This window comes from Symphalangus syndactylus, chromosome 10, assembly GCF_028878055.3.
Source record: "Symphalangus syndactylus isolate Jambi chromosome 10, NHGRI_mSymSyn1-v2.1_pri, whole genome shotgun sequence".
Classification (NCBI taxonomy): Eukaryota; Metazoa; Chordata; class Mammalia; order Primates; family Hylobatidae; genus Symphalangus; species Symphalangus syndactylus.
Window position 1 is genome coordinate 45,075,356 of NC_072432.2, and position 26,245 is coordinate 45,101,600.

General features: G+C 35.2%; 1 protein-coding gene across 2 annotated transcripts in view; it reads right to left on the reverse strand.

The window, feature by feature from the left end:
• Nucleotides 1-26,245, reverse strand: part of GRID2 (glutamate ionotropic receptor delta type subunit 2) — a 1,458,882-nt gene that overhangs the window by 632,637 nt on the left and 800,000 nt on the right. For both annotated transcript variants that reach the window (XM_055296994.2, XM_055296993.2), the window contains one exon: nt 15,420-15,625. In XM_055296994.2, the coding sequence (XP_055152969.1) occupies nt 15,420-15,625 (206 nt within the window). The remainder of the gene's footprint in view (nt 1-15,419; nt 15,626-26,245) is intronic.

Genomic DNA, 26,245 nt, shown 5'->3' on the forward strand with positions numbered 1-26,245 from the left:
ACTGGTAATTTGAAAAAAAATTTAAAATTCTCACTGGAAACACTTCCAAATTAGAGAGCATTTAGTCTAACTATAATATACTAATTAAATAATTTTGAGTGAAATTTAAAATGCAAACATTTATTAGGTATTAAACAATTAAAATTGACATTTTTTATATTTTTATTCACTAAGAAGACTAAAAACAGAATTACATATGAAGAGATATGGATTGAAAAAGTTACCTACTTGGATCAGTAGATGTACATCTCACAATTCTACATTGCTAGAGGACTCATGTGATTGGGAATGCTATTCAAAATATTTTTAAAACAGCCACTCAGCAACCAAATAGGATAACTTCCATGAGAAAGGAAGAGAGTGAAGTCATAAGCAGTGAAGAGAGCTTTATAGGTGCACACCTGCTGGACATCAGTCCTATATGTAAGAATTTATGGATATTAAACTTAAGAATTCTGGTCAGTTATAAATCCACCCTTCATCTTTCACTTATCCGTTTTAATAAGGATTTGCTTATTCATTACAATAATTTTTCAAAATTGAGGTGTTCACCTACTTCTTACATTTAATACCAGTGTTCTTTACAGGATATGCAGGCTGTTAAGGAACAAAACAAGAATCATGGTTTAAAAAAAAGTAATTTCTACATAATAAATTTTAAATGGCAATTTACTTTTGCAAGTTTCTCATGATATCTTTCAAAGTGAAGTTTTTGGCCAATTAGAGAGGGCTAATAATCTGACTCTGAGTTTGATCGAACAATATTGAAAGTAACAACTTATTCGATTTCAACTAGCCATCAATTAATAGCTTTTAGTTTTAACAGAATAAAATACTGAATAGCAGATATTATTTTATAACATATATAAATATTATGTATATATATATCAGAGAATCAGAGTTAATGAACTTGCTTTTTCAAAACTTCTACATTTATTTGTGTATAAACGCATGTTGTCATATATATACTCTTTCATGCCAATATGCAAAACTTTGCTTAGACATAGGTACATTTATATTTAAGTTTAAAGGAGGATCTCAGATGGCGTACTAAAAAAGACATATGAAATAAGTGAAATACGATTTCAGGTCCCATGTCTAACATGTGAATTTTAATGTAATAAGCATTGATAATCTGAATATCTAGCAACATACTGATATATCAATGTGAAAGATTTAGGTATCTTGGCTATACTCTAGCTCTTACCTCAAAAAACGAAACAAAACAAAACAAAAAAAACCCAGACTAAAGTATTTCTAACACTTTTGTACAAATAGAAACCAAAAAGAAATTTTGGTATAGTCCACAAGGCACTAAAAATTTAATTAGCCAGAACATTAAAGGACCTCCATGTTCATGAAATTTTACTATTGGATAGACACATATAAGTTTAATTTTTTAACCTTCTTATGCTACAGGGTTTTTTTTTTCATTCTAATAACAATGGGTTTTGTTAGGAAAAGCAAATTGACCTTAATTTGCTCTGTCAAGACAGTTTTTTCCCTCCTATTTGTATTATAGTGAGAAAAAGTCTGAATAGAATTGTAATCTAGAGAGACTATCGAATTTTTCAACAAAGCTTCATGGGGTGGCATTACCTAAAAATCTGGTTCTTTACAAAACTAAAATATTGATTTTGTCAGTAAGCATTTAAGGAATTGATTAAGTTCTGGGAGACTGACTCATACTAACCCAGATTGGCAAATAAGTTCGGACTCTAGTTCTAAGATCCATTTGCTATAGCTGCTCAGTACAGCAGGGCAGAGAGTAGTAATCTATGGTTTTGGTCTGGAATTGGAATTAATAGCACTTGTAACATGTATTTGCCATTTATGTTCTATGCAAATTAAATAGAAATCAGCATATAAATTGCTAATTTATTTATTTGCAATAAGTACATCTCTCTAGTGCTTAGAATGCATGAGCTTATCATTCTCCTGGTTTCTTACGTGATAGAGTAGGAGCAGAGCTCAAAGAGGTGCATAATTTTGAAAATCATTTCAATTAAATCTGATTAATTGTGCCTGACATACTACAGAGAATACCTTCGTATGTTAGCATGTCTTTGCCTTCCATGACTGGTGTCTTCTCTAAGCAGTAATAGACAAACACTGCCAAATTCCCATTTTCAAATTTATCATTAGGTCCAGTCTAACCACTCCCTTTGTTTTTGAATCACCCATATAATTTCATGGAGGGAAAACACAATAAAAATTTAATTATTCTTGGATTCGTTTACATTCTAGACTTGCTTTGAGAAGACTACAGCAGGTTATGGTAAGAATTTTTGAAATGGTCAAGAATTCTCACAGCAGAACAATAAAGTTTTGATATGAATAACCTAGGGATGTGTAACTCATACATTGCCAATAGACTTTATTTGATTAGGTTTTAGGTAGAAACTTTGTTTTCTTTATTCTCAAGTCCCTTTAGGAGTAGAGAGGAGTAATTTAACTGTGTCTGTTCTTACGGTTTTATTATTTTGCACACTTCATGTTTACAGCATTTTCCTTATGAGTCTATATCCCTTGGGATATGGAATCATATACCATTCATTATTGTATTCTTACAGCTCTTCCCACACTGACTTGCATAGAATAGCTTTAAATATATTGTTTGAGTAATTGAATAAGTGAAAAATGGATTAGAGAAGGATTTCAATTTTCTTGTCTTCAAGGTTGAAGCAACTGTGATTTTATATTTAAAATAATGGTACAATCGTCACAAATATTCAGATATTTTCTTGTTTTTTCCATAATTTTTCAAATTATTGCTTGGATAATAATTGAAATGGAATGGAATAAAAATGATTGACTTGTTTAAGAACTTAGTATAAAGAAAAAAGCCAGCAGTAGATGTTGCAAAGTCAAAAATTATTAAATAGACTATAGGCTGTTAGGAGAAGTTAGTAGCAAACAGTCCACCAGTGTCAGTGTTCGAAGTCAGTGGTCATAAGAGGGGTAATTTGGGTCTGTTTTATTTGGAAGTTTAGACTCATTGGAAACCCGTTCTTTGCTTAGTTTCCATGTTCAGAGAAACCTTCTGCAAGTTAAACAGAGCTCCAATCAGAAAAGAAAAACCTGATGCTGTCTCAGGCCTCATTAACAGAAGCCAGAACTGTCATACACAATTTAGGCCAAACGCAAAATAAAATAAATTTAAGATTTTTTCATCAAAAAAACCCCAAAAAACCCACATCTGTGGATTGACTAGTAACAGAGCTGCCTTTCAATACAAGCTTATAAAGCTAAAGTTAAAACTCAGATTTGAGAGCAGTTTAAGAATAATTGATAAATATGATACAAGGAAATATAAACTAAATCAGGGATGAATCAGTGCCTGTTAGAGATTTGTTTCTTTTTTAAGCCAGTTATTTTTTTCTTACAATTCCATGCAATTTAAAAAACTATATTTATATGGAGCAGTTTGTTTTTGAGTGATTGGCCACTATCTGCTACTTGATGACCCATAACTATTGGGCCCATGGAAAGAGTTACAGCTTTTACTATAGAATCCAGCATCATGAACTTTGTGATCCTGGGATCACAGGAAGATTCTTATTTTAATTAATTCACCAATATAACCTTTCCTTTACTTCTAAAGTCATGTGCTTCATATTAGAAAATAATATATAGGTCATAGCAATAGGATGCAGTACAGAGATAATACTTTCAAATACACTAATCAACTCCCATTTTATTAATGGGTATTGGAAGCTTCTATTATTTTTTCCATTCAGACACACTGATCTTGTGTTAAAATGAAGTGTTCACCATACGGAAAATAAAATGTATCTTTACTTCCACTTTACATTATGTAAAACAATTAATTTCAGATGAACTTCAGATTTAAATGTAAATGATAAAACAAGTTTCTAGAAAAACCTTGTATGCAGATCTTCATGATTTTGGAGTGGGAAGCATTCTTTTAAAAAAGACAAAAAGTACTAACTACAAAAAATTTAATAATTTGTACTACATTACAAATAAGAACTTCTGTTCACCAAAATTCACTATTTACAGGGTGAAAAGACAGACAAAAGAGAAGATTTTTAAAATACATTCACTTGACAAGAGACTTTTATCCATTATATTCAAAGGGCTTCTACAAATCATGAGGGGAAAGAAGGGGGGACTATAACTTCAACAGGCACTCCATAAAAGAAAAATATCCTCAAAGCAAATAAATATACAAAATAAATCATCCATCAGAAAAATGCAAATTAAAATCTGAATCTAATATATGTCCAGCAGTTTAAATAAAATGATGAAGACAGAAAATAACAAGTGTTGGTGAAGAAATGGAAAATTGGAATGCTTTCAGTTACTACTTGAAATAGTAAAATTGGTATAAACACTTTGGGAAACTGGCAGCGTCAGCTAGCATTAATATGTAACATGCCTTACGCGTACTCCTTGAGCTAGCAATTTCATTCCTAAGTATATACTCAACAAAACTACAGACATATCCAAAAAGATGTATATAGAACCCCTATTTGTAATGAGCAAAACTGTAAAAAAACCATCAACAGAAGTATAAAAATTCTGTCTTATTCATATAACAAAATATGTTGAGGCAATCAAAATGAATGAATTTTTTCTACAAACTTCAACATGGATGAATCTCACAGATATAATGCTGAACAAAAGAAAGACAAAACAGTATACACTGTATGATTCTATTTATATATAGTTTAAAATCAATCAGAACTAGTTGAATAGTGTCAAAAGTCAGGATACCTTTGGGGAAATCTTAACTGGAGGGTTCATGAATGAGAAATCTGGGCACGCTAGTTATGTTCTGTTTCTTGATCTGGACGATGGTCACACGGAAATTTGTTGAGTTGTAAACTTATATGCACTATATTATAATTGCTTCATCTTTAAAATTGTGCATTGTATAATGTCTCCAAATAATTTATTTTAGAAAAAAATGTGTCATTTAAATAACTATCACAGCAATTTGAGTACTCAGGGCACCCTTTTTATTATTATTTTTGTTTATTATACTTTAAGTTCTGGGATACATGTGCAGAACGTGCAGGTTTGTTACAGAGGTATGTATGTGCCATGGTGGTTTGCTGCACTTATCAACCCATCATCTAGGTTTTTAAATTTATTTTTATTTATTTTATTTTTTTTTGAGACAGTCTCACACTGTTGCCCAGGCTGGAGTGCAGTGGCGCAATCTCAGCTCACTACAAGCTCCGCCTCCCGGGTTCACACCATTCTCCTGCCTCAGCCTCCCGAGTAGCTGGGACTACAGGTGCCCGCCACCACGCCCGGCTAATTTTTCGTATTTTTAGTAGAGACGGGGTTTCACTGTGTTAGCCAGGATGGTCTCCATCTCCTGACCTCATGATTCACCCGCCTCGTCCTCCCAAAGTGCTGGGATTACAGGCGTGAGCCACCGCACCCAGCCCCCATCATCTATGTTTTAAGCTCTGCACGCATTAGGTATTTGTCCTAATGCTCTCCCCCTCCTTGCTCCTCACTCCCTGACAGGCCCAAGTGTGTGATGCTCCCCTCCCTGCGCCCATGTGTGCTCATTATTCACCTCCCACTTATGAGTGAGAACATGCGGTATTTGGTTTTCTGTTCCTGTGTTAGTTTGCTGAGAATGATGGTTTCCAGCTTCATCCATGTCACTGCAAAGGGCATGAATTCATTCTTTTTTATGGCTGCATAGTATTCCATGGTGTATATGTGCCACACTTTCTTTACCCAGTCTATCATTGATGGGCATGTGGGTTGGTTCTAAGTCTTTGCTATTGTGAATAGTGCTGCAATAAACATCCGTGTGCATGTGTCGTTATAGCAGGATGATTTATAATCCTTTGGGTATACACCCAATAATGGGATTGCTGGGTCAAATGGTATTTCTGGTTCTAGATCCTTGAGGAATCACCACATTGTCTTCCACAATGGTTGAACTAATTTACACTCCCACCAACAGTGTAAAAGCATTCCTATTTCTCCACATCCTCTCCAGCATCTGTTGTTTCCTGACTTTTTAATGATCGCCATTCTAACTGGCATGAGATGGTATCTCACTGTGGTTTCAATTTGTATTTCTCTTATGACCAGTGATGATGAGCTACAGAATGGGAGAACATTTTTGCGATCTGTCCATCTGACAAAGTTCTAATACCCAGAATCTACAAGGAACTTGACCAAATTTACAAGAAAAAAGCAACCCCATCAAAAAGTGGGTAAAGGCTATGAACAGACACTTCTTAAAAGGGCACCCTTCTGATGAGTGGGAATCATTCTGTATCTACTGAGACAAGCTACCTTCCCTTGTTTCCTAAATCTTCCCAAAGGCTTATTTTTGGGAAGCCGCATATATATTTGAAATATGTAACTTTGCCTTTTTGTTGTTTGACAGCCTCAAAGTTCTTTTTTTCATGAACGTAGGGTATAGTACAATACAATGAAAACGATTTCATAAAGTATGTTTAAGGAATACAAGATAATAATAACCTTTTCTTATTGTGAAATAAAAGGATGTCATGAACAGTAGGGTTCCTTTCTGAAAATTTGAAGAAAAAATGTAAATTGGAGACAATATCTATTGCTCTATAAATAGTAAAACTTCCTGCTTTCAAAGAATTGGCATATCTTCTCAAACCCAAACACTAAAGACCATGGCCAAAATGTCTAATTTATATAGAATTTTTTTGTACTGTTTCTGTAAAGACTATAATGTACACAGCAACAAATGCAACATTATTCCTATATAAAAACATTTTTTTCAAAATATCATTCCAATCTATATTTAAATAAAACCATGTGAGCACTCCTGTTTCACTATATTCATTTCAAGGACACTTACAGATACATTGTGTAACAATTTTCTGCCAATATCACAGCAGGTTGATATACTCAGCTGCACATAACTGCAATATTTTTATTAAAGCTTTGAAACTCTTGAATGAGAGGTGGAGCACTAAGTGTAGACATTTAATGTATTAAATTTCTAAGACTTCAAAGGGAGCATAATTAACTCAATGCTACATAATTTCTCCAGGGACAGAAAAAAAAAAAAAAGATGCAAACAGAATTGATATGCTTATTTTTCCCCTTAGCAATTACATGACAATGTTAAGTGAGCAATTTCTTTGATAAAACTCATTCTTCTGACTTTAAAGTTAATATTTCTCTTGAATATTTCAATGACTTTGCATGCTAACTTATAAAGTATAGAAAACAGTAAGGTTGAAAGTTCTGCTATTCCCCGTTTACCAGAATTTCTCCCCTCAACTGCTCCCTGTTTAAGGCACTTGCTTAACTTGGTTGTGTCTCTGACCTCATCATAACCTTTAGTTTCTCTGTCTTTCCTAATTTCTCAATCCATCAGTTTCTTTCTAGCTTCATTTGCCTTTCTGTCTATCGTATAATCCATGGTAAGCCATTTTCAATAAATTCTTTTCGGATGCAAAAATTCTGCACCCCTTTGACCTGCTAACAACCTGTTTGACCAGTTTCAAACTCTGGGTGTCCTCTACAATCTGCAGAGGTGCAGAACATAGCTGGAGGAAGTTAGAGAAGAACATGAGTTAGATCTAGAGAGGCCTTTAATTTATTCAACTATATATCTGGAATTCAACAAAATATTACATATTATATTTTTCAAATCTGAAATGCCATGATTTAATATTGTTTCATAAAATCTATAAAAACTGGTCTTAAATGTCCCTTATCGTTGTTGAGCTTTAATCTCTAAAAATCTGAAAGAATATTCTGAACCTTTCAACTCAAGAAAGTTAAAGGAGATGACTCCCAGAGTCTCATGAAAATATGAGGAATTGAATACGTATATAAACCAACAACCATGAGAAAACGAACAGATGCCATCAGAAAAGTGTTTTGCCTAAATTACTGAAAAATAAAAATGAAGCAGTGATATTTGATCAGAGGAAGCAATGACATCTGGCAAAGCAGGGTGGCAGGAGCCATAGACTAGAGACTGTCATAAGGGCAGCAATTAAGCATCAAGACCTCTACCTGCAGAGGCCTAGAAGTCTTGATACTTGAAAAGGGTAAATAAAAGGCAGGTGTGAGATGGAGAGCTCAAAATATGGGAACATAGAGGATTCTTGTCATTCACAGTAGCGAGGTTCTATAAAATCCTATGAATGCTGTGTTTATGAATACTGAATCATTGCTCCTAGGGGAATGGTTTGGTCCTTTGTAAGCCTCTGCCTTTTTTGTACTTATATTTAAAAGCACTTTATTTAATATGCATTGCTGATTCATTAACATTGAACTCCTGGCCAACAGCACTATAACTCTTGCCTATACACAGCTTATCTAGCACAGGTATTTTCTCTGTGATGCACATCACAGCTTTCTTGTGCTTAGGGACACTAGACCAGCACTTTAGCACTATGTTTGGGAGATATTTTAAACAGGGAAATCACTGATGAAAGCACAAAAAATTGAAAAAGCCACTAAATAAATAGATAGAGAAAAGAACACTTGCTTGCCATGGAGGAGCTAAAACAAGAATGCAAAGAGCAGCTTTATTTGACCTTAATTACTAACAACTCAAGTTTTTGAGCTCTGCAAATATATGATCATGAAAGTGCCCTGAGTATTGATTTTGGAATTACAAATAAAGTTTAATGAATAGGTGAATTTGCAAAAACGAAATCAGTTAATAAAGAAGACTGATTGTACTTAAATGTATGTTGATTCTCACATGCTGTCAAATGCAAAATGTTCCTGAAAGCCGACATTTATCCCTTTAAAAAAAAAAAGTAAGAAGCATAGGATTCTCTTCTAAATAAATAGGTGAATTTTCTAGGTGAATTGGGGCAACTAATATTGCCATTATTATCCAAGAGCAAGGCAACATAAAAACACGTGCAAAATCTAGCACTACCTCCAGTAGAATGACAATATCCATCCTCTATCTACTTAATCTAAATGATCAAATTACCGTTATGTAATAAATTAATGCTGTTGATGTTCTGAGGTAAATAATTTTTTAACTTAGGAATTTATAATTACCTACATTATTCATCAAGGATGAAGTTAGAATGAATATATTTTCATATGTGAAAATAATGACAATGATTGTGGATGCTTGTCATTCACAGTAGTTAGGTTCTATAAAATTCCTATGAACACTGCATTTGTGAATATTGAATCACTGCTCCTAGGGGAAATACAGAGTTTGATCCCTGCCAGCCTCTGGTTTTATGCATTTCTATTTAAAAGGCACTTTATTTAATATTCATTGTTGATTTATTATCATTGAACTTGTGGCCAACAGCACTATAACTCTTGCCTCTACACAGCTTATCTAACACAGATGTTTTCTCAGTAAGAAAAAAACAAAACAAAACACTCTTCCTTCAGAAGTTACTTCAAGATATTTCCCAGCAAAGCAGGAAACTAAGAAATTGTAAGACACAGGAACCAGGAATTTGTGGATCTGACCCACTAGAATTTATCTGATTTTAGGGATGCACCAGAAATTGAGCAGGAAAGGGGGTTCTGGGAGGAAAGGGTACAGTCAGGAAATGGGGATTTTGGAGACTTGTTATTGAAAACAATAATTTAGAATTTTAGTAGCCAAAGATGAAGAAAAAAGTAAGAAAAGCAATAACTCAAAAAACCTGAAGCTGAGTGATAAAAAAACTAAACATAATCATATCTTAATAATTTGTTGTATGGTGAACAATATTTATAGTGATAAAATATAAGCAAATTACAGATTTTCATCTTATAAAGCCAACTTTTAGTCAAGCTATGAAGGATTTATTTCTGGTAACAGAATAGAAAATACATGCTTCCAACACACTCAATATAAAAGTAAATCTGTGAATCATGGAAGCTGAGAGGTAGAAGAGTGGAAAAATAGTGAATGAACTTTTACAACTAGTATATTGTCTTTGCAGATACTATACTGTCAACAGTAGTTGGTATGGAAATAGAAGTGTAACTGTGTTATATAAAGTTATTTAAAATTGTGCTATAACTAGTTATCTATTGAGAGGACGTGCAGGTGTGGGTGAAGGACATGAAGTAAATCATCACTTATCATATAAGAAAAGGTAGGTAAGAGATAAACTAATAAATCAACCAATAATATTTACTAGAGTAAGTAAAAATTAAAACAAAAAAGTTAAAGAGTGAAGAGTCATTTAATCTACTGATATGGTTGGCTGTGTCCCCACCCAAATCTCATCTTAAATTGTAGCTCCCTTAGTTCCCATGTGTTGTGGGAGGGACCTGGGGGAGGTACTTGAATCATGGGAGCAGTTTCCCTCATACTGTTCTCTTGGTAGTGAATAAGTCTTATGAGATCTGTTGGTTTTATAAGGGGTTTCCTCTTTGGATTGGCTCTCATTCTCTCTTGCCTGCCACCATGTAAGACATGGCTTTCACCTTCTGCCATGATTCTGAGGCCTTCCCAGCCCTGTGGAACTGTGAGTCCATTAAACCTCTTTTTCTTTATAAATTACCAGTCTCAGGTATGGCGTTATCAGCAGCATGAGAATGGACTAATACATTTACCAAGGGAATATTATATAGCCATTAAATATTATGAGGAACACTTCATATGTCTCAATAGAATGATCTCCTAGAAGTTACTAAGTTTAAATTTCCAAGCTCAGAATTTAAACGTAGTATACAACTATTTATGTAAGAAAAATAATAAAAATGTGTGTGTGTGTGTCTGTATATACTTGGAATGCCACATAAGAAACATAATTTGCCTCATGAAAAGGAACTCAGGTGTTTGAGGAACAATGGCAGGATATTACCTTGCTGAACCTTTTAAATTTTGAACAATGCAAATACACAGGGTATGCTAAAAGTAAATACAAATTAAATTTTAAAATAAAAAATAAATACTTCTGAAAAGAATAACTGGAGGTAGAAATAAACAGACTCTTGTTTTTAATTTTAAAACCCTCAGTAGAATTTGTTTTAATTCTGTTCATGTATCATACACACGCACACACACACACAAACACACACACACACATTCTGAATTGTTTGCCCACCATTGTTTACCTGATTAATTCTTATTTTTTTTCAAGAGTCTGGTGACACAACTTACCTGTGAAACTTGTCCTAACCCCGGCTAAGCTCTCTGTAGCATGAGTCATTTCTCCTACAGTATTCCAGAACATCATTGATCCATCACTATTATAGAATTTTCTTTCACATAGTAATATTTAATTATATCTGCCTCTTCCACTAGACTGAGTGAAACTCTAGATCACACAGAAATAATGTCTCTTTGTGTCTTCAGAATTTCAGTGTACTCTTTCGAATTTAGTTCTGCTTGTCTTTTGAATGAACTGCTCCCAGCACTAATAGGGTCAGCCTATTCCCTACTCAAAAGAAACAATCCTAGAACCCATGGAGGAGGTGGGATGTGTCTGAGAACAACTAATTGAGAAACAGGAACCATCTTGCAGGTCAGAGAACAGTATAATAGAGTGAGCTTAGGCTAGGATAGAGGTGGTGGTAGTTCACATTCTTTCTGCCATTCCTACATCATTGCTTAAGATCCTGTGGAATAACTTGTCCACAGTTTGGAGACATAAAATCAGTGATTATAAAAGATAAGTTACTAAAAAAAAAAATGGTGGATGAGTGGGGAAAGAAAGAAAAGTCTTTAAGGAAAGATAATAGATTTTATGTGTTTGGGGACCAAGATGGAAGGGATACATTATTGTAAGTATAAAGTTCAGGGTCAAGGTTGGGGGACAAGGTGAGAAGTTAAGATCATATCAGTTGAAACTGATTATCAGAAATACAAGGATTATCAATGAAAATTCCTTTAATGAAGTCTGAACTAATTCCGTCTACCTTTGAAGCAACAATTGTATGTTATTGGTAAGGAGTAGTAGTCCCCTGGTAGAGCTTCATGAATTCTAACACTCTGGGGTCTCAGCTCATCAATATTATTTTTCCATTCTACAATCTCCTCTTCATCACTGGTTGCTTTCCCAACACCTGTGTAAAAAGGCTCAGCTTGTTTAATCCTAAAAATGAAACAGATATCCCTGGGTCTGATATCAGTCTCATGGGATTTTTAAAAATTTCAAACCATAATTTACCCTTACTTTCTTCACCAAACTTCTCAACAGGGTAGTCAACACACCCACCTCTACCCATTCCTTTCCTAGCCCTTTGCCTTCTTGCTGCATGCCCTGCCTCTGTGCTTTTGTTTATGGTCTTCCTGCTGCTTAGAATGCCCTTCCCACCATTTTCTGCCTGATCCAATCCACATGTCCTTTAATGCTCAACTCAAGAAACACCTCCTTCAAGATACCATCTATAACAAGCTCCTTCCTCAACATTTCATGACTGTATACTTTACCTCTGCAACCAGACATGGCTGGCTCTGGAGATCAGCATAGATGTATGTGTTCTGCCATTACGTGCATCTTATAATGCTGATACTCTATCATTTTCCTTCTCCAACACCAGGCTATAAACTTGAGAAGAGGAATGGAATCTTTGTTGTCATTGTATCGCTAGTGCCTAGCATAGTTTCTAGGATGAACTGGAAAACCAATGAACTAGTGAATCAATGCGTATTAAACTGATGAAAAACAAATAAACTACATCTCAAGCACTGACATTTTTCCTGGTCTCCAGTCATGCATTTATAACCAACCTGTCTGGGAACCAAGGTTAAGTGCACAAACTCTAGAGACAAACTCATTGGAATTAATCCCAGATCTGTCTCTTCCTAGTTGTGTCATCTTGACAACTTAAACCCTATACACCTCAGTTTTCTTATCTATAAAACAAGGATGATGTTAGTACCAACTCAAAGTCTTTTTATGAAGATTATATGAGTTCATTTTTTAAAAAGGTCTTAGAAAACAGTAAGTAGTAAGAAGATAGCGGCCGGGCGCGGTGGCTCACGCTTGTAATCCCAGCACTTTGGGAGGCCAAGGCGGGCGGATCACGAGGTCAGGAGATCGAGACCACGGTGAAACCCCGTCTCTACTAAAAATACAAAAACTTAGCCAGGTGTGGTGTTGGGCACCTGTAGTCCCAGCTACTCGGAGAGGCTGAGGCAGGAGAATGGCGTGAACCCGGGAGGCGGAGCTTGCAGTGAGCTGAGATCGTGCCACTGCACTCCAGCCTGGGTGACAGAGCAAGACTCCGTCTTAAAAAAAAAAAAAAAAAAAAGAAGAAGATAGTAAGTACTATAAAGGTGTTAAAACATAGTTAAGACCACCTGAAGAATCCACTGCTAGCTCAAATTTTACAGGATCCAAACTGAACTCTCAAACATACTCCTCTGCTTTATTTGCTCATAACAACTAATGGCACCTGTTATGGGTAAAGTTGTGTCATCACTACCTCCTTCTCAAATTTATATGTTGAATTCCTAATACCCGGTACCTTAGAATATGACCTTATTGGAGATAAGGTCTTTACAGAGGTAATCAAATTAAAATGAGGTCATTAGGGTGAACCCTCATCCAAACGACTCATGTCCTTATAGAAAAAGGAAATTTGGATACACAAAAAAACAGGAAGAGAAGAAAATGTGAATAGACATTGGAAAAAGACAATTCATCTACAAGCCAAGGAGGGAGGCTTAGAACAGTTCCTTCCCTCACACCCCTCAGAAGAAATCAACCTTGCCAACATCTTGATTTTAGATTTCTAGCCTCCAGAACCGTGAGATGCAAACTTTCTGTTGTTTAAGCCTATGGCAGCTCTAGCAAAGGAATACACTAGCGTTATCTCTGCTATAATGAACTACCCAAGATGGGTCATTTATAAAGGAAAGCAGTTTAATTTTCTCACAGTTCCACATGGCTGAGGAGGCTTCAGGAAACTTACAGTCATGGTGGAAGGAGAAGCAAGCACCTTCTTCACAAGGCAGCAGGAGAGTGAGAGTGCAGGGGAAACTGCCACATTTAAATAATCAGATCTCGTGAGAACTCCCTCACTATCATGAGAACAGCATGGGGGAAACTGCCCCCATGATCCACTCACCTCCCACCAGGTCCCTCCCTCAACACATGGGAATTACCATTCAAGATGAGATTTGGGTCGAGGCACAGAGCGAAACCATATCAATATCACTTCTCTTTTATAAATTCCTAACCCATCACACAAAGTCCAGTTCAAATATACCTGCTCAGTGAAGTTTTCTCTGATCTCCTCTAACAAAAATGACCATAGATGCTTCAACCTCATGTATTGCAATTTTAACATCCTAATTTATATTACATTCTCTGTGGACTTGCTTCCATCTTCCAGATTTGTGTTACTTGAAGGAAAGAACCAGTTTCTTTAAAATTGGAAATATTTTATATTATGAAAAAAATGTAGTAGTTCAATAAGATTCCCTAAGTCATTTGCTGAACTCAAAAAGTAAAATGTTTATATTTGTCTTTAAACTGCATAATGAAGTTTCCTATTAAAATGAAAAATTTGATATTACTGACGGTTTTCCACAAGTTTTACCCTTCCTAGTGATTTATATTCTGCCTTATGCTTTTTGATACCAACTACATTGTGAGTGTCAAAGAACTTCTAACATGTTCCTAATTTGGAATCTTTATAGCAGTACTTCAGGAGCTAACAGAAGCATAATAGTGAAACGAGGAAAAAAAAAAAAAAAAAAGAAAGAAATTCCCTTCCTCAAATTTAAAATACTTTTTAAAATTCCATGTGAAAGTATGTAATGTCATGACCAGTTCTATCACTATGTAACATTAAAAACTTGAAGTGGGGCAAAAAGACTTGACAATAAACTTTTACAAGGCAATAGCAGGCATTTTAAAACATAGAGATGTTATACCCATCACTAGAAAGTCTTAATTGTATTTTTACTAAGTTTCAGAGCTTCTAACTAAATGAACAGATACAATTAAAAATTTGAGAATGCAGCATCATAAAATGTACGGTGGTCATCATTTTACAGAGTTTCAGACACTTAATTATTTGTGTTGGTACAAAGTTCACAGAGAAGATATAAATATGTATATGTTTTGTAACAGTAATCATGTTTAGGCAATAGTATCCTGATTCAAATAAATTTCTTTTACAGAAGTAAAATTTTAACTTATAAAAAATACTAAGGATTAGTTAGAGAGCTGTGCACTTGTGAATTTATTCTTGATATTGCCAGATTCATTCAGGTCAACAGCACTTTTAAACTTCTATAAGACTTCTTAAAATTGTTCTGTCTATGTGCCTAAATATATATATATATACAAATGTTCTCAGCAATTAACTGGACAGTAAGGGGTAAATGAGATGAGCGAGGCATTCACTATGCTACCTCCATTAGTGTTAACAAGAATTGCGTAGTTAATTCCCTCGCACTGCTCTTAATTTTAATCTCCTCTGTAGGGTCTATTCCAAGGCTTTTAACTGTTTTGCACAATTCTCACCCGAAAACAATTTTCACTTACCTCAGTAATGAAGGATTTGGCTGTAGCAGGATTCATAACAAGGATCGCTCGCCTAAGAGTGTCTCGATAGCGATTCAGTTCTTCTATTCTCATGGTGTCAAAGAGAGTGGTGATCATTTTATTGATGTTGTTTTCTACCTTCTGAAGTGCAACATCCATTCCCTGCTGAGATACTTTGTCCAAGAACTCCTGTATTCCACGGATATCTGGAAACATCAAAAGCCCATCAAAATACATGTGAATTATTGTACAGAAGGAAGGCATAAGCTATTTCACCTATATCAGAATAGATTATTTTTCCACATTGTAGGCTGTCTAAAATTACCAATTGAGTAGCTGATGGAACTCTCAAATATGTTTAAGGTTTGGTACATTTTGATGTGTTCACATGAAAAATGTAGGAATTGTTATTTTTTAAATGGATTTCTTTCTATCTACATAGAAACTAAATGATGTCAATGCTAGAAATGTTAGGTGAGGGCGCATGGAGGTGGTAGGAGAGGTGCCCCATTTCTCTAGAGCAAAACAAGAAGAAGGGAAAGACATTCCCTATTTTCCTTAGCATTTTAAAGAGTAATATTAACATCATGTAAGCATGAATATCATTGATGACTGATGAATCTGAATCAAGATTATGAATGTTTCTTAAAATAGGCAACAGTATCACTAAACTTGACTTTTATCAGTTAAATAGAAAGTTTCAAAAGGTTATCTTCAAAGGGCCTCAGATCACTTAGACCACAAATGAAACCTGCATTTTAATCTATTTAATGAGTATTACCTCCTTAGATAAATTTGGAAAAGTTTGTAGGAGATACCAAGTTTGCCTTAGTAACGAGAAAATACTTAATGTGCAAAACATATTTTTTCAAAACATATTTCAGCATTTTAGAAAATGTTAAGCAACATTTTTGAATGTATGATGATCAGCAAAATATTTACCTACTTATTCCAAAATAGGCAAAGTTCTAGAAATTTATCAAATTAAAATGTCCAGTGTCCATGTCACATTTAAATAAGAAAAGTAAAGTTCAATCTAAAGAGTTTATCATTTGTACTTTGATGTGTATTTAAGTAACAATAAATGTCTGCAATATCACAAATATTTCTTCCTAGTATCAGATTGCTTGTTTATAGAAGAAGATATCTGAAATAAGTATCTGGCACAATGCAAGCTTAATATAGATTATGCTATAATCTTAATATAGCAGATTTTCTTTTACTATATCATAAACTATATTTTTCATTACATATCCAAAGAATAAAATATTTAAAGGGCAAATACTAGAGCAACAAGTAAATGGGATTGTAGGGAACTTATGAATAGACTAGATCTCAAAATCCTTAATAGTGTGTGCTTGCCTGCATGTAAAATTTACCTTTCAATGGTAATAGTTAATTTATGTATTTTTCAACATACAAACCAGAAAAAGCAGTAAGTAAATCCACAGAACAGGAAAACAAATAGCCAAAAATTTAGAAACTACATTTACTCTTATAAACATTTATATTTGCAAGGTTACAAATTGACTAAAATAACAATTTTACTTTCTTCTTCTGATTGCTTTCATTTTAAAATAGTTGTAAATATTATATGTTTACCTATCTGATGACTTTCAAAATCTTTACAACATATATACTGTATAAATTCTATCTTACATTTCTTATCATTAATTATGTGGTAAACTCAGTATGTTACCATCAAAGCAGGTTAAAAGAATAAAATCCTCAGCTAGGGCAGAGGATGAGATAAAAGAGGTGGAATAATAAAGGTGTTATGTATTCATTCAATATCCAAGTCAGAATGTACATAAGGGTGCAAGATTCTGAACCATGAATTAAGCAAAGGGTTAAATTTGATGGAATTTGGTTGACACTGGTAGAGGTACAATAACAAGACTATGTACACGCTAAGCAGATGTTCTTAAACTTTGATGTGAATCAGAATCATTTGAGAAACTTATCAAAAATACACAAGCTTGGGCCTCACTCCAGAACCAATATACCTTTAGAATACACGTCAGAGGCCCAGTGTGGTGGCTCACACCTGTAATCCCAGCACTTTGGGAGGCCGAGGGGGGCAGATCATGAGGTCAGGAGTTTGAGACCAGCCTGGCCAATATGGTGAAACCCCATCTCCACTAAAAATACAAAAATTAGTCAGGCGTGGTGGCACACGCCTGTAGTCCCAGCTACTTGGGAGGCTGAGGCAGAAGAATCGCTTGAACCCGGGAGGTGGAGGTTGCAGTGAGCCGAGATCATGCCACTGCACTCCAGCCTGGGTGACAGAGTGAGACTCTGTCTCAAAAAGAAAAAAAAAAGAAAAGAAAAATACATGTCAGAGCAGACAGAGCAGATTATTGATTTCAAATTGTAAGTTGTTCTTTATTTGAGTTACTTAAATTGTACATCTGAATACAAGGCAAACAAAACAAAAGTTACACTGAAATAGATCCAAGATGCTCAGAAAACAGAGCATGACTAGAGAATAAAGTTTCAGATTACTTATTCTCTGTGAAATCTTCTGATTACAAAAATAAAATTCCAATGCTAGTTTACATTTTCACTTTGAGAAAAAACTTGTTCTCCAAAAACATTTGTTGAATATTAGACACAATGCTAGGAGCTAGGAGCACATCAATGAGTACCCATCCAAACATTAAAACAGACAATAAACAAGTAAACAAACTAAAACAACAAAGCACACTAAGTGTTTGGAAGAAAACAATGAATGCATTGGTAGATGATAATAGGGTGAGGAGGAGGATCTATTTTACTTAGAGGAAGGTTTCTCTGCAAAACTAGTATTTAAACTCTGAGGTAAAAGATAAGAAGACATTATCCAAGCAAATAGATAAGGAGAAAAGGCAACAGCTCAGAAAATGCCCAGGACATTAAAAAGCCTGTGGATCAAAAATCTATAGGAGACCACTGTGGTTGTAGCCTAGCTAGTGAGACATGAAGCTGGATGGAGAGGAAGAGTCGGGTTATGTAGATCTCTGTGAGACACAGGAAGAGCTTTTAATTTTATTCCAAATACAGCTTTAATCTATTGAAAGTTTCAAGTAGAGGATCTGCCTGAAGTGGATGACTGGATATGTGAGCAGAATGAAAAGCAGTTTAAGTCTGGAAGTGACGTGTTTGATTGTATGTTTTAAATTGGGGCTGGGCATGCTGGCTCATGTCTGAAACCCCAGCACTTTGGGAGGCTGAGGTGGGTGGATCACTTGAGGCCAGGAGTTCGAGACCAGCCTGGCCAACATGGTAAACCTTGTCTCTACTAAAAATACATAAAATTGCCCAGGCTGAGGCACGAAAACCGCTTGAACCTGGGAAGTGGAGGTTGCAGTGAGCTGAGATTGTGCCACTGCGCTCCAACATGGGCGACAGAGTGAGATGCCACCTCGAAAAAAATTTTTTTAATAAATAAATTGATCTAGTAAATTCTCCTTAATTTGAAACTATATAACGTTTTTTAGCTTTAATTTTTGATCAGAGTGATATGTATACTGAAAAGTGATGTGACAAAAGACCACTATAACCCCTCTGTTTCCTAACACTGGAATTCTGGTTGTCACTTCTTAAATATGTGACTGTAACATTTTTTGAAAATTTCTCCTCAACTGTAAATGAAGAATTTATTTGTTTATGTTTATTTTTGAGACATGGTCCCACTCTATTAGGTTGGAGTGTAGTGGCATGACATCAGCTCATTGCAACCTCCACCTCCCAGGCTCAAGCGATCCTCCCACCTCAGCCTCCTGAGTAGCTGAGACTACAGGTGCACACCTCCATGCCAGGCTAACTTCTGTATTTTCGGTAGAGACAGGGTTTTGCCATGTTGGCCAGGCTGATTTGAACTTCTGAGCTCAGGCGGTCCACCTGCCTTGGCCTCCCAAAGTCCTGGGATTACAGGCATAAGCCCCACTCCCAGCAAAAAATATTTATCTTATAGAAGTCTTCAAAGATTGATTTTGCAAAAGTGTCTGTGTGTGTTTGCTGTGTATATACAAAATCTAGTGTAGGGTCTAACATATTGTAATTCCTTTATTGTTAGTAACAGAACATGACTATTTGTTAAGAGACCACCATTCTTCTCCCACCAATAGGCCAGATTGCCTTAATTTTACTGATGGCTAGCTACCCAAAATGGCAAGCATAAATTACAAGGTAGACTCATGGAATGCAGGAATTAAGCATAGTTTTGCTTATTTGAGGAAATGACACCAAATACCCATGATATGTGGCAATTGGTAAGTTCATTGAGAGAAGATTCGGAGCCATGCTGTTTATGAGCTGCTCTGTGTAACAGTCATTAAAAAAGAGAGTAGGCTGGGCGCAGTGGCTCATGCCTGTAATCCCAGCACTCTGGGAGGCCAAGGCAGGCGGACTGCCTGAGGTCAGGAGTTTCAGACCAGCCTGGCTAACATGGTGAAACCCCGTCTCTACTAAAAATACAAAAAATTAGCTGGGTGTGGTGGTGCATGCTTGTCGTCCCAGCTACTCAGGAGGCTGAAACAGGAGAATCGCTTGAACCCAGGAGGCAGAGGTTGCAGTGAGCCAGGATGGCACCATTGCACTCCAGCCTGGGCAACAGAGGGAGACTCCATCTGAAAAAAATAAAAAATAAAAGAGAGTAAGCCTTTGGTTTTGTTCAATGAACACAAACATCATCACACATCACAATCATTCAGCTACATTATCTGTATGCTGATTAGCTGGCAGCCAATGAGATGAGTTCTCTGTGTTTCAGAAATAAAGAATATATGGTTCCTGACCTCAAGGTGCTTCCAGGTGAGTGGGTGTGACTAGGTGCTATTTATGGATAACAGAAAGCTAAAATAAGTTTCTGTAGTTTCCAGTAATTAATTCTACTGACCAGAAAATTACATAACAACAGGTGGTGGCAGGCTCATTAATTGAGTTATTAAACATAAGATTGGGGGAGGGGGAACATGTTTTTTCCATGGCACTATAAAGGAACTTGTGGTAGGCAGAATATTGGTCTCCCCAAAATGCTCACATGTTAATCCCTGTAATCTATGAATATACTGGGTTACACAGCAAAGACAAATTAAGGCTGCAGATAGAATTAAAGCTGTTAATTGTCTGATCATAAAATAGGGAGATTATCCCATATTATTTGGGTGGCTCTAGTGTAATCGCAGTCTTTAAAATTGGAAGAGGGAGACAGAACAGGAGCATCAAAGGGAGGTCTAAGTCCTGAAGAATGTATTGAGACTCAGCATCTTCAGAGAGATGCAAGGCTGCTGGCTTTGAAGATGGGGGAAAGGGATCTTGAGTGAAGAAAGGTGGGTTGTTTGAAGAAGGTGGAGAAGGCAAGGAAATTGACTCTTCCCTAGAGCCACCAGAGAACACAGCATTGCTGACACTGATTATAGCCCACTGAGATTCCATTTCAGACTTGTGATCTAAAAAATACTATTAATAACCTGTATTGTTTAAGCCTCTAAATTTGTGGTAATTTGATACACCAGCAATAGAAACTAACATAGAACTGTATTTTAATCCGTAAGTCTGCATTTTTCCAAATCGTAATCCACTGAGTTTTATTTTGGAATCATCTGGAAAACTTGTCGAAAATGAAGATTTTTGCTCAATCCCATTTCTATGGGATCAGAAACTCTCAGGAAAAAAAACAAAAAAAAAAAAAACAAGGGATTTTTCTCTTACTTGATGCTTCTTAAGAGACTATTTGGGAACCAGTGCTCCAATTTCTTAACCTTCTTTTTGTTACAGACTCTTTTGAGAAAATCAAAGATTATGAATTCTCTCTCCTCTCAGTAAATGCACATACTGAAAACATTCTGCACACTGCCAAGATTACAATCTCTTAGTCAACTCTGCTTGCCTCCCTTAAAAGTAGTTATTGTAGAACCTGGATTAGCATATCGTCCCTGATGTTAGTGATTTTTTTCTTATCCAGACTGTGTAAGAGGGTAAGGTATAAACATTTCCATGCTAAAAAGTAATGTGAGGTTTTGTTTAAAAATAGAGGAAAAGTTTAGATAAAAAGATAGCAAACACATAAATACTTTCCCTGAAAACGTTTCATTGTTTTAGTTACTATTTAATTGTCCTTCAGGCCTAAGAAAAGCGTATTAACTGTAGAAGGTTGGGTTCCCAGGAAGCAGACTCTGGGGTGGAGATTGGAGACCAGAAAGGCCATCAGGGACTGCTCTCGGGAATAACACTGTGCCACAAGGGAAGGGAACAAGAAAGAGCCAGCAGAGGGCGGCCACGATGCAGTCTCAGCAAAGACCTGCAGGGAGCTCTGGAAGTGGGATGGTCTTCAGAGTTATCCCAATTAGCGCTGGTGGAAGGAGGAATTTTACACCCCTGTGTAGCCTTTGGTGAGGTGGTTCTCCTAAGCGGAGGGTAATTCATAAGGAAAGTAGTCAGCGGCAGTCCCTCTCAGCATTTGGGAGAAGATAGCCTTCAGTTTTGAAGGGGGATTTCGGTGGCACAGGACAGAGTCCATCCTGAATTTTTCCTTACATTTATCAAGTCAAAAGTTATTGTTTTGGTTGTCAGGGTGCTTTGATGATATGTAAAGCCTTTATAAATCATTTTCAGTCAACATTTCCATCTTTCATTTATAAAACAACTTTTTTATGTAGGGGAAAACACACTGCATTTGGTATAAGAAAACTAGGTTTGGATTCTTAGCCACCAGTATAACCCTGTTAACTTGGAATTGTAGTTCCAAGTTAACAGCGTTATACTGGTGGCTAAGTAGTGGATGTCTTTTATTTTTAATCTTCCCAATATTTCTTTTCCTTTATTCAAACAACAAGATGCCACTTTTCATTTAAGAAATAAATCTGGATGCATCCCTTGTTTTCTACATGTGCCAAACTCTCTAAGTTGCATTGCTGGATGGTCATGTGTCCTGGGCTGGTTAGTTTGAACTCTCCATGTCCTCTGGCCTAAGTAATTTTTTAAGGGATAGTACTGACTCTAGTCTGAAAACATTAAATCAATGTTTTCAGTATGCAGTGGAGACCATAAATAATCCTCTGATTCATCCCAAAAGTTGATTTTTTTTTGTTTTTGTGCATGTGGATAACAAAAAGTGTACATATCTACCCAGCATACTGGATTTAGTCATTTCCATGTTAAGATATTTTGTCCATACTTATTATGCATATCTAAGTCTCTGATTTTCAGAAACAAGTTTAACAAATTACAGTGAAGATTGAAATGTGAAATATGGATAATCAGAAGAAGTGGTCTTTCTTGTGTATCACAAATTGTCCCAATGTAGTAGTTTTGTGATTGCAGGAGCCAACATGTCTAGTGTGAAAGTAACTAAAGTGAAACGGAGGCAAGGCAGCTGTTCACTAGACTTTCAAACCACATGAGTCAATTTTTAAAAAGCTATTTTGAAGTAAATTTCTGCTATTTGTAAGAGAAAGGGTCTTGACTAATACATTTTTTTTAAAGCAAACTTCTGATACTTTGAAAAGGAAGACGAAGGCTCAGTTCCTGTCTTTGAGGTGCTTCCAGCTTAGTGGAAGAAATTAACATTTAAACAGAAAATGATATTTTAATGTGATAATGCTAATAACAACATTTATCTTGATTTTCTTCTGCCATTGTTTAATAGGAAAATGGAATAAAATATTGATAAGAACTAAAAGTTGATGTCTATAACATTCTAGCAACCATCAATTTCTCAGATATCTGTACTGTGTTACTTATTTAGGCCAGCTTCCCACAATAATCCTCCAAGAGGGAGTGGCTGATTGAAGCTTAATGATTCACTTTATTAAATCACGTAAAATAATGACTTTACTATCATCTGTAAAGTAAGATTAATTTTAATCTCTCTACTAAAATGGTTTATATTAAAGTAGATTAGGGTAGGAAAAAATCCTAGGAAATATTAGAATTTAATGTATATTTCTAAACTGACCCCAAAAAAGGCTTTTAATCAGAAATATAACATGCTATTGCTCATTCCGCACCAGTGGTCAGCATCCAAGTAGATATTTCTCAACATATAAAAGTGGAATTCATGAAGATAGAGAGCAGACTGGTGGTGACCAGGGGCCAAGAAGGGTAGAGGGGTTAAGGGAATGGAAAGAGTTTTATTAATGGGTAAAAATATATCCTTAGAAGAAATAAGACCTGGTGTTCAATAAATCAATAGGGTGACTATAGTTAAGATCAATTGATTGTACATTTCAAAATAGCTAAAAGAAAATAATTCAAATGTTGCTTTGCAAAGAGAAGATAAATATTTAAGGTAATGGATATCCCAACTACCCTGACTTGATTACATGAATTTATCAAATTATCATATGTACCCTGAAAATATGATATGTACATGTCATATGTATCAATGTTAAAAATTTGAGAAACATAAACAAAACAAATAAGTCTCTTTCAAGTCTTTGCTTAACACGTGCCAAGCACTGTGAGAGGTACTTGGAAGAGAATGTTGAGCAAAACAAAAAACAATTCTTGCCCTCATGGAGTATATTATCTATACCATCTGATGATACCATGAATCGTATTACAGATAGAGGTATCCTGCAATACTACTCATTTTCTAAACTACAGTTGCAATTTAACAAAATTTAGTGGCATTCTCTGGAATACATCAAAATAGTGATTCTCATCTGATTATTGTTTTGAAATATCACTTTTAAAGTATTGAATTCAATAGGAAAAGAGATATGTCACTAAGTTTTTGTGTCTTATTTTTTTCCTCTACTAATTTCTTCCTCCTCTGTGTAGATGAGGCACATTTATTCTTTTTAATCATGTAATACATTTTAAGGCCTCACTTGGAGTAGAAAAAGGCTTCAGTACTTATTCAGCCAGTCTTGGTGTTTCTGAAATTATGGCAGAATGCCAAGCATTAAAATTAATATTTGAAACCTTGGAATTTTTTTAAAAATAAGAAGGAGTATGTCATACTGCTGGATACATGAGATACATCATTGACCTGAAGAGACTTTTCCCAACATGTGAATAGCAAAACAAACTTTATAAATGGCTTGCTTCCTGAGAAAATAAAACTTTTAACCATACGCCATTTAAAAAATCTTGCTTAGAAAAAACTTCACTTCAAAAAGAATTTGAGTCATTTATTATTTTGTTGGCATTTGTGCTGCATTTTTACTTTGTATTTAAAAAATAAAGATAATTGTATGCTATACTAGATTTCTGAGGTGACACGGTCTGGCAACAGTGGCCCATCACTGAGATTGAATTTCTATTTGATAATAACTTGTGATCTGAGCATGAGATCATAATATTTCAGTATAAGAGGCATATTTACAGTGATGCTGATCAATATTTGTTAAGAACATTTTACTGATGAATAAATCCAAAGCAGTAGAATATATAAATTTTACCTATTTAACATCATATATACTAATGCAAAGGAAACAGTTCAATAAGATGTTTGGATTAATTATATGCTTATTGATGCACATTGAAGTAAATGAGACAACTGAAAGCTGGAAAGTAGCCAAATGAGTAATAAACAGCTTTAAGACTGTCTAGAGAGAAAGTCAGTAATATTATAGTCCTCAGACATTTGAAAACACTCTCTGGGTAATCATGAACATTTGCAGTCAATTAAGAGGAATGTGTCCATTTCATGGGTCTTGATTAAACCTACATCAAGACTACACAGAATAAACACTGTGATTCTTAGGAATGCATTCATGAGGATGGTCCTTCAATGTTCATTTCAAAAGAACACGCGGCAATTAAATTGTAAGTAAAGAGTGATAAACGGTGAAGAGTGGTGCTTAAGTAGTTTAGATCACTAGACTATGTACTCACTCTAGTTTGAAAACATTAAATCAATGTTTTCAGTATGCAATGGAGCCCATAAATAACCCTCTGATTCATCCCTAAAGTTGATTTTTTTCTTTGTTTTTGTGCATATGGGTAACAAAAAGTGTACATATCTACCCAGTATACTGGATATAGCCATTTCCATGTTAAGATATTTTGTCAATATTTATTATGCATATCTAGGTCTCTGATTTTCAGAAACAGTTTAACAAATTACAGTGGAGATTTATATAAGGTCAACAACCTTGTTGTAGAATAGTAAAGGCTATCCTGAAACTATAAGAAAAATAACAGAAAGGCTAAGACCATAAAATAATTTTTAGCTGACCAAAACAAAATGAAACAAATAAACTAAACTTTGAAAGGGTATGTTTTAAAAGGGATTTAAAAATAATGAATTATAATAAAACAATTAAAATTTCCTCAATTTTTCTTATAAGTAAGATTGCTTTCAAACCAAAAAAGGAAGTATATGTGTCTATGTATGCCTACCCTTCACCCTTCTACCAAAGAGTCATCATGTAACTCAGGGTGGTAACTTGGAGCCCTCCATATACTTGACCAAATTATTCGGTTTAAGAATGGAAAAGGACCCAAACAACATGTAATATTTGATGTATGGATAAAAATACCTATGTATATCATATATATATACACACACACACACACACACACACACATACACACACATACAGAGGAAATAATCTTTCTTTAATACAATCATCTGTCAGGATATGCTTTAGGTCACCAATGTCTGCTAACTTGACTGAGAATGAAGCCAACACATGAGCAGAAGTAGAGGTGAGGATATGGTAAGAGAATAACTATTTTCATTAAGTTCATGTGTCTGCATCATTATCATAATAAACTGTTTAGCTCCCTGTCATTGAAGTAGCCCTCCAATCTCTACAGCTGAATCCATTCTAATAGATCTACCAATATATCCATCCCAATATTGGGTTGTTATTGTTTCTAGGCGAGGAAAC